General features: G+C 58.2%; 1 protein-coding gene across 2 annotated transcripts; it reads left to right on the forward strand.

Moving 5' to 3' along the window:
- The first annotated feature begins 3843 nt into the window (after positions 1-3843).
- On the forward strand, positions 3844-9323 carry CACTIN (cactin, spliceosome C complex subunit). 2 transcript variants are annotated; one of them, XM_066336436.1, is made up of 10 exons: positions 3844-4092; positions 4451-4940; positions 5786-5881; positions 6319-6464; positions 6566-6728; positions 6833-6950; positions 7158-7350; positions 7678-7800; positions 7910-8202; positions 8669-9323. In XM_066336436.1, exons 1-10 carry the CDS (start codon positions 3896-3898, stop codon positions 9157-9159), a joined length of 2310 nt encoding a protein of 769 aa, XP_066192533.1. In that variant the 5' UTR covers positions 3844-3895; the 3' UTR covers positions 9160-9323. The 2 variants fall into 2 exon arrangements, with proteins under 2 accessions (XP_066192533.1, XP_066192534.1); XM_066336437.1 differs by having other exon boundaries at positions 3845-4092; positions 7934-8202.
- The last annotated feature ends 189 nt before the right edge of the window (positions 9324-9512 follow it).

The raw sequence follows: 9512 nt of genomic DNA on the forward strand, positions 1-9512 counted from the left end.
TTGTTTTGGGTTTGGTTTGTTTTTTTGTTTTGTTTTGTTTTGGGGTTTTTTTTTGGTTATATATTTGTGCATCAAAAAGGAGCATGAGACTTCACTGAAGAATGGGTAGGAGCACGTTGCTGGGGAGGGTAGGGAGCAGAGTGGCTTCATATGAGGCAGCAGTGTGGTGTGATCAACTGAGGGAGTCAGGAGGTTTAAGGCTGTCCAGACTCTGCCACGGTTTTTCCAAGTGGCCCAAGGCAAGTCACTAAACCACTCTGTGCCTCGGTTTCCCCTGTGCTAATGGGTGCACAGTACCTGCTTCCGTTACAGCACTTAAACCCTGGGATGAAAGGTGCTATGAAAATGAAATGTATTAAAGGCCATGGAATAGAATTGCTCCCATGTTACCATAGTCCAGAGTAACCATGCCAATTCACTAGGATCCAAACTCTAGTGACTTCTCCTGTCTGTAACACTGTGCGGGGCAGCACACAGTTCCTGGTGACAGTGACATGGACACCTCAGCTCTCCCCGAAGTAATGATGGGTTCCACCTTCACCCTGTCCTGCACTGCTGCGCCACCCCTCCCTCTGTGCTTGGAGTCCTCACTTCATCTGACCGGCTGCCGCCTGCTCCAGACCCGCAGTCACGGACACATGGGAACTGGGCTTTTCCTAAGCCTGGCCACATTGGAGGGCAAAGTCCCCACTCTGCCCATCCCACGTGGGGCTTGTCCACACCCTGCATCCTCCTGGAGCCACTCAGCCCCTCAGGGCAGGCAGGGAGACAAGGGCACATCCACCCGCTGGAGGCAGGAATGGAAGCCTGGCTCTGCCACGGAATTTTGCCAGCACTGCTGCGCTCATGGACTCTTGGACAGAAAGCTGGGTGGCTGGGGTGTTGCCTGGGGTCACGACTGCTGGTGGAAATCTCTGCTGCGGGTGTCTGAGAGGGTTTGCTTTGCTAGGGCTACGGGCTATCGGTGAGAGAATTTGATGTCATGGGGTAGTGTTCAGGCTCATCCATCAACAGAACACATAGCAATCCCATCCTCATCTCCCAGAGAGAAAACAGGAAATCCTTTAGACCAGAGGGAGACGGGTCTTGTTTGTGTGCTTTATGAACCTCGTTTGAGGAAGAGGGTTGGAATCTCTATTCCCTTTACAATCTTCACAGTCCTTGGATCTTCACAGTCCTTGGGATTCTGTATAGAGGGGTGGGGAAGTGGGACTCTGCTCTCTCAGGCCTCAGTCCCCACAATCTGTCTTCACAGTAGCACTCAGGAGCAGTTAGATTGGGTCCCAGAAAGTAGCTAGGCTGATGGGAAACTCTTCCTTCTGTATTGTACTGAACTTAGTGAGAATCTTCAGGAATTGCTGGTTTTTTCTTGCACGGAATACAGGACCTGGATTTCCCTTCCCTGCCTGTAGATACAGAAGGCTGTGAGTTGTGCTTCTTGGGAGCACAGTCTGGGGATTGTGCAAGTTGCTGCTGTTTATGTATCCATGTATTTACCAAACAGTCTATCAAAAGTCTCTCAAGAAACTCTCCCTTTCTGTTGCTGCTTGGCAGCTCGTTTTCCCAGCTGCAGGTCCTGCCCCATCCCTCCTTCCTGTGCCACCTGGGAGCTCTGCAGGCTGGGGGAGCTCAGGGGTTGGTGGAGGGAAATGGGAGTCGTGCAGTACCTACAGTCTCACCTGCATTTGGGCTCAAGGCAAGGGGCTTCAAAAAGCTAAAAATTCGACCTCTTTTTCTTCCAGCAGTGTGTGTAGAACAGCCAGAGGGAAACAGATCCCTGTTGCTGCTGGGTGCTGTGCTGAAGGAGTGGGCTCTGCAAGAGAACTGGGGTGGGCTCGAGCTGTTCTGACCCAGGCCCTTGCCCTGGGACCACCTCAATTGGCTGGAAGGTTTGGCCTCATCAGGACTTTCCGGCCACCTCAAATCAAGCATCTTTTTTGAGATGGTTTAAGCATTGTTAATGGAGATTTTTTTTTTCCTTCCCCTCATTTCTAGGGGGTCTCTAAAGCTGCTTGGTCTCTGTGCAGGGAGTGTCCCAGAGAATGAGCTTTGTGAGCTGGAGCTGGGCTTGGATCCTGAGAGAGGGGGTGAACCCAGAGCTCCTGCAGCATGTTAATTCAAAGAATTGTCTTCCCTTTTTGAGATGATCCTTGTGCAGTTCCGTAATGCTGGACCCTTTGGAGCAGGTCTGGATGGGGTGGTCCTGTAAGAAGACAGGCAAAGGCTTAGGGCAGCTTTGTCAAGAGGACAAGGAGGAACCTTCCTGTAGGCAGATATTGATCTGAAATGGAAACTGTCCCTGTTCAGGCTGGTACAGTCCCTGCTGTGTTACCTCCTGTCCTAGCAGCTCAGTGCTGGGGAACTGTCCGGCCTCTGCTTCCCACGGAGGCCGAAAGGACCTTGGATTTTAGACTCATTCTTGGCCCCCTCTGCATGGCACTGCAGGGGAGCAGCAGAAGCTCTGGAGCTTGTCACAAGCACTGCCACTGTTGCCTGGGCAGGAACAGCACTTGCTCATGGGAAAGCATCCTGGGTCTGAGTGTTCCTCCATCTGTACTTCAGCTCATTCTGGACTTGAGTTGCTGTTCTCTGCCGGCCTCTGCTGAATGACCCAGCAGGTGCTGTCCAGGCTCTCCATCAATAAAGGAGGCACCATGAATCTTGTACTCTGAAATTGGACCCTGCAGGACAGCCCCTTCCCACATAAGTCTGTGTGCCACTGCTGTCCTTCATTCCCATAGTCCCAGCCGCGATCTCAGCCTCTGTGGGACATGCCTGGTGCTGGGGCTGCAGGTGAGCTCTCTCTCCCTGCCAGGTAAGGGACTGGCAGGAGAACATGGGCATCTCTGTCCGTGAGTTTGCAGTCAAGCTCCTGTAAAGGTTCTGGGGCAAACCCAGGAGCTCACAGAGAGACCCTCAACACATGCAGAGGGGATGCAGCTTTTTGGTTGCCTCTCTGGCCACATGTGCCGAAATTGCACTTTGGGAAGTTTTTCAGTGAAGCCAAAGCACTTGCAGGCCTTGGTTCAAGGAAGGCAGAAGTATCTGCAGGGCTCCATCACCCCGCACATACACCTTCTCATTCCCAGCCACTGCTCCAGCACTTCCCGAATGGACAGTGAGAAAGCAAGGGCTGAGGCGTCTTGGGTCATGTCTGAGGGGGGTTTTCTGTCCATGTCTACACGCGCCAAGTCTGTCCTGGTGGCTGGCCCTGTCCCCACGCGTGTCCCGGTGGATGTCCCCGTGGATGTCGCTGTTTCCGACAAGTCCGTTTCCGCGCTGCGGGGCACCGTCCGCCGAAATGTACGGCACGGGGGCCGCGGACACTGCGACGGGACAGGGACGCCAACGTTGGGGGGTTATCCCGTCTCTGTTCCGGGGGCTCGAGGCCTGGGCGGTTTTGTTTTTTTTTTTTTTTTTTTCTTTTTCCGGTCGTTTCGAGGGTTTTTCCCCTCCTTTTCCAGAGATCTGTACCCCGCTCTGATAAAGCGTTCCGCAGTCTGTGCTGTGCTCTCCAGGGTGTCCGCCTCCTCTATGGGCGCCGCGGGGGTACGGCCTGCTTCGGGGAGAAGGAGCGCGGCTCGGGACAGGCGGGAGCCGCCCCGCCTCAGGGCCGCCCCGGCTCAGGGCCTCCCCGGCTCAGGCCCTCCCCGGCTCAGGCCCGCCCCGGCTCAGGGCTGCCCTGGCACAGGCCCGCCCCGGCTCAGGCCCGCCCCGGCTCAGGGCCGCCCTGCCTCAGGCCCGCCCCGGCTCAGGCCCGCCCCGGCTCAGGGCTGCCCTGGCGCTCGCCTGTCTGCGCCGGGGCCGCTGCTGGGGCGCGGTGGGCGGAGGCGGACGGCGGGCAGCCCCGTTCAGTGAGGCCCCGCGAGGCCCCGGGGCGGAGCTGCCGTTGCCGATGGGCTCCGGGTCGCGCAGCCCGGCCCGAGGCGGCCGCTCGGAGCGGGAACGGGTCCGGGAGCGGGAAAAGGAAAGGAAGAGGGACCGAGAAAGGGAGCGGGATCGGCGGCGCTCGCGGTCCGGGAGTCGCGGGCGGCGGCACCGCAGCCGGAGCAAGAGCCGGAGTCGGGGCCGACGCTGGGAGCCGAGCTCGGGGTGAGTGGGCCACTGGCCCGGAGCGTCCGCGCCGTGTCTGTGGGGAAGCGGGGCTGGTGTGCCGGGGCCCGCGCGGCCCGAACCGGCCGCTGTCTCCAGCCCCGGGCCCGGCGGGGGACGGGAGAGGGTGCTCGGTGCCGCCGACCTCGGGCAGCGCCGGGGGCTGGGGGCGAGCGATCGGTCCCGAGCGCTGCTCGTGCCACCGGGGAGATTAGGGGTGGGGGTTGCAGATAGCCTTCGCTGTCTCCGCGCTGCCTGGGGCGCCGGTGCTGGGCCGGCCTCACCTGCGGCGAGGAGACGCTCCGTGCCCGTCAAGGCTGTGGTCGCCTCCCTCTGAAGCCCGGCTGTGCCTCCCCAGCTCAGACTGCGGCGATGAGAGGCAGAAATGGAAAAAGAAGAAAAGAAGCAGCAGCCAGGACCGGCACCGTAAGGACCGGAGGAAACAGCGTTCACGGTCCCGGGGCCCCTCGTCCGGCTCCAGCCCGGAGCACGGGCGGGACAGGGCAGCACGAAGCCAGGAGCGGCGCCGCAGGAGGGATGGATCCAAGTCCTCCGTATCCTCCGTTAGCTCCCCCTCTCCTCCGCGGCCCCGGAGCCGGGAGGAGCCGGGGCAGCAGCTGAGCCTGCAGGAGCGGCTTAGGCTGAGGGAGGAGAAGAAGAAACAGGCGGCTCTGCTGAAGGCTCTGGAGACGCCCGAAGAGAAGCGAGCACGGAGGTTGGCCAAGAAGGAGGCTAAGGAGAGAAAAAAGCGGGAGAAGATGGGCTGGGGTGAGGAGTACATGGGCTACACCAACACCGACAATCCCTTTGGGGACAACAACCTGCTGGGCACATTCATCTGGAGCAAGGTGAGTTCTGCCCTGTCGCCAAATGGAATAGGCATGGGAAGTTAAGGGGATCTGTGCCTCAGGTGGGGTCTGTGTCCAGGGCGGTGAGATAAGAAGATGGGTCAAGGGCAGGAGAGGATCTTGGAGCTGCGGGAGGTCCAGGTTGAGTGCTGAGCAGCATTTACTGGGTCAGGGACATGGAGATGTTAACAGGAATGCAGAACTTCTGCTATAGGAATGTCAGGGAGCTGGGGGTGTTTAAGGTTAGGAAGAAGAGAAAGCTCTGTGGAGAAGGCTCTGAGGAGACCTTAGAGCTCCTTCCACTGGCTACAAAGGCTCCAGGAGAGCTGGAGAGGAACTTTATAAGGACCTGGAGGGGCAGGACAAGAGGAACAGTTTCTCACAACCAGAGGGCAGGGTTAGATGGGATATTGGGAAGGAATTGTTGGCTGTGAGGCTGGGGAGGCCTTGGTACAGGTTGCCCAAAGAAGCTGTGGATGCCCCTGAATCACTGGAAGTGCCCAAGGCCAGCCTGGACTGGACTTGGGGCAATCTGGTGTAGTGTAAGGTGTCCCTGCCATGGCAGGAGGTAGATCAAGATGATCTTTAAGGTCCCTTCCCTCATGATTGTCTCTTCTCAGCACTGTTGTGCTGGCACTCACCTCACTAGGTCATGTAGGCTATGTGGGCTGAGCCTCGGTTTGCAGAAGGGCTTTAGGAGCAGCACTTGAATGGTTTAGGGACCTTCAACATGATCAGACCTCACTGGAGCTGCAGAAATGGGTGAATGAAGTAGCATTTGCTGGCCAGTGAGGGGCTGTAGAGGTCCTTAGGTTCCACAGCTTCCCTTGGCCATTCTGTTTAAGGCACTGGAAAAGAAAGGGATCAGCCATCTGGACGAGAAGGACTTGAAGGAGAGGAACAAGCGAATCCAGGAGGACAATCGCCTGGAGCTGCAGAAGGTGGGATAAGATGTCCTTTCCATGTCGCTGTCTGACAGAGAGCCCTGTTTACAGCCAGTTCTCTCCATCCCTCACTGGGAAGTCCCCATTTTCTTTTCCTGGATGTGTCCTGTCTGTTGGATTGTTGGGGCCATAGAGCCCTGGCTTCTGCTGTTCCAGGATGAGAAACCTTGGGGTTGAGCCCAGGAGCTCAGGAGGTGCTGAGGAGGACAGTGCCAGGTCACAACACTGAGGCACTTAGTGGTGCCTCTGTTCGCTGTCTCCCACAGGGCTGGCAGTGAGCCCACACAACCTGGCCCCCCTGGCTCCCTGCTCTCCAGGAGCTCAGGCTGATGGCAGGAGTCAAGGCAACTCAGGGACGTGTCATGTCACAGCAGTGTCCTCAAGGTGTCTGTGGTGTCTGCGCAGTGGCCTCACAGCTCTGTCACCCTGGGCAGGTGAAGCAGCTGCGCCTGGAGCGGGAGCGGGAAAAAGCCATGCGGGAGCAGGAGCTGGAGATGCTGCAGCGGGAGAAAGAGGCAGAGCACTTCAAAACCTGGGAAGAGCAGGAGGACAACTTCCACCTGCAGCAGGCCAAGCTGCGGTAGGCACGGCATGCACCCGCTCAGAGCCGGGCTTGGCAGGGAGCAGAAGACGGCAGTGCTCAGTGTCCCCCACTGTCCCTCTGTTCTCTCTCTTTAACAGGTCTAAGATCCGAATTCGGGATGGGAGGGCAAAACCCATTGATCTTCTGGCCAAGTACATCAGTGCAGAGGACGATGACCTGGCCGTGGAGATGCACGAGCCCTACACCTTCCTAAATGGCTTGACCGTCTCTGACATGGAGGACCTGGTGGAGGACATCCAGGTGTGTGCTCTGCTGCCCCTCTGCCTGGGCTCAGGGCTTCTCTACCAGCTCTGCTTTCGTGCCCATGGTGTGGAGCAGGTGCCTGATGTGTCTCCTGCCTGCAGGTGTACATGGAGCTGGAGCAAGGGAAGAATGTGGACTTCTGGAGGGACATGACCATCATCACAGAGGATGAGATAGCCAAGCTCCGCAAGCTGGAGGCCTCTGGGAAAGGAGGACCAGGTGAGCAGGAGAGCAGAGCTTGGTGTGGGTGTTGGGGGCTGTGAGTGGTACAACCTGTAGGGTCAGAGGGGCTCTCTTGGACCTGCTGAATGGAGGTTGTGGGTCTGGCAGCTGTCCTTGGTTGGGGTCCAGCCTCCTGCTGTCGGCAGAACTGGGGTGAGTGCAGCTGAGTGCCCGGAGACTGACGGACTGCCCTCACCTGTCCAGGGGAGCGTCGGGATGGTGTCAATGCCTCAGTCAGCTCAGATGTGCAGTCCGTGTTCAAGGGGAAGACATACAACCAGCTGCAAGCTCTGTACCAGGGCATCGAGAGCAAGATCCGGGCGGGAGGGCCCAACCTAGACATCGGGTACTGGGAGAGCCTCCTGCAGCAGCTGAAAGCTTACATGGCTCGGGCCAGGTGAGAACAGAGAGTGGCAGCAGTGCAGACCCTGCTGTGGGCAGAGCTGAGGAGGCATTAAACCCAGTTGGTGGAGGGAATGGGGGAGGGTGTTCTGCCTTTTCTGAGATGGCTGATTTTCAAGAGGGGAGCAGGGCAGGACACCCAGTCCTTTTTGCAGTGGTGATGGTTAGTGATGTCTCCAAGAGGGAACTGAACTGGGGCTTACTCAGCCCAAAGCCATCCAAGCCCAGCAGGTTTCTGCCCATGGAGGTGGGCATCACAGCTTTGGGCAGTGGAATTGAGGGGGTTCTGCTGGGCAGGACCCAACAGCTCATCTCCTCTCAGGTTGCGAGAGCGGCATCAGGATGTGCTGCGTCAGAAGCTGTACAAGCTGAAGCAGGAGCAGGGTGTGGAGAGTGAACCACTCTTCCCCATCATCAAGCAGGAGCCGACTTCCCCCAGTGACAGGTGAGCAAACAGCTGGACCTGTCCCCAGGCACAAAGGCTGTCTTGCACTCTCACCCTTCCCAAGGCAGAGCTGAGGTGAGCAGCAACAAGGGTACCATCCCCGTCCCAGTCCTCTCTTCTCTCTTACATGCAGGCTGGATCCTGAGGAGAGCCTTGAGGCACAGCCAGGGCCATCCTCAGAGCCAGAGGCAGAGCAGGACACAGAGGCCAAGGGAGAGGTGGAGGGGGAGGCCGTGCTGATGGAGGAGGATCTGATCCAGCAGAGCCTAGATGACTACGATGCGGGCAAGTACAGCCCCCGGCTGCTGGCCCCCAACGAGCTGCCCTTCGATGCCCACGTGCTGGAGGCCGAGGAGGACACACACCGGCTGCTGCTCCTCCGCCAGCAGCTCCAGGTGACAGGTGAGGTGCCAGCTTTACAGCCTGCCTGGCATGGAGGGTGTGCAGTGATTCAGGGTGCAGGGCTGGAGGGGACACTGCCCTCAGGAAAGGGTAAGAGCTGGGTTGGGGCAGGCACCCAGAGCTGACCTGGCAGAGGGGTGCCCCTAGAACAAAGGGCAGTGTGGCCTGGGCAGGAGCAGGGAGATGGTGCTCAGGCTGCTGGTGCTCCCTGGGGGTCCTGCCTCAGTAGGTGTCCAACACCAAGGTGTTCGGATGTAGACAGGCAGGAGGGGTGTTTTGGTTGAGTTTTCCCATACAACTCAGCCCAGTGCCCCCTCAGAGCCTGCAGGGCAACCCGTGCATTTCTGTGTCCAGTTCTGCATCCTCTGCACAGCAGCTCCTTCTTTTTGCCTGCCTTGAAGCAGTGTCACATGGCCCAGGCCTAGCTGGCACTGCAGAACCTGATGTCATCCCTCCTCCTCTATAGGTGATGCTTCTGAGAGCACTGACGACATCTTCTTCCGTAAGGCCAAGGAGGGCATGGGCGCAGATGAGGCGCAGTTCAGCGTGGAGATGCCACTCACGGGCAAGGCCTATCTGTGGGCTGACAAGTACCGGCCGCGCAAGCCCCGCTTCTTCAACCGTGTGCACACAGGCTTCGAGTGGAACAAGTACAACCAGACCCACTACGACTTCGACAACCCCCCGCCCAAGATTGTGCAGGGCTATAAGTTCAACATCTTCTACCCTGACCTCATCGACAAGCGCTCAACACCCGAGTACTTCCTGGAGGCCTGCCAGGACAACAAGGACTTTGCCATCCTGCGTTTCCATGCTGGGCCACCCTATGAGGACATCGCCTTCAAGATTGTCAACAGGGAGTGGGAGTATTCCCACCGCCATGGCTTCCGCTGCCAGTTTGCCAATGGCATCTTCCAGCTCTGGTTCCACTTCAAACGTTACCGTTACCGCCGGTGAGGGGCTGTTCAGCGCCCTCAGACACCCCCACAGCACAGACGTTGTTCCATGGATACCCCCAAGGCCTGGCCCAGCACTGGGCATGTTTCTGAGGCTTTTCTCTGTCTTTGTATTTATCATGAAGGACCCTGAGACTTAGGTATAAATAAAATAAGGGTTGTTTTTGCCATGAGATCCTGGGCATAGGCACCCCCACTGCTCCTGCATGGCATCACCAGCCAGTACCACACTGGGCCAGCACTGGGAACTCCCCTGGGGACTAGCTAGTGCTTGGGGTAGGGTGTTCTCACACCTGTGACTCTGGGGTCTGTTACCCCATCCCCACAGTCGGCCTCATGTGCTCCTTACCATGC

The sequence above is a fragment of the Sylvia atricapilla genome, chromosome 26, assembly GCF_009819655.1.
Source record: "Sylvia atricapilla isolate bSylAtr1 chromosome 26, bSylAtr1.pri, whole genome shotgun sequence".
In the NCBI taxonomy this organism is placed as follows: domain Eukaryota; kingdom Metazoa; phylum Chordata; class Aves; order Passeriformes; family Sylviidae; genus Sylvia; species Sylvia atricapilla.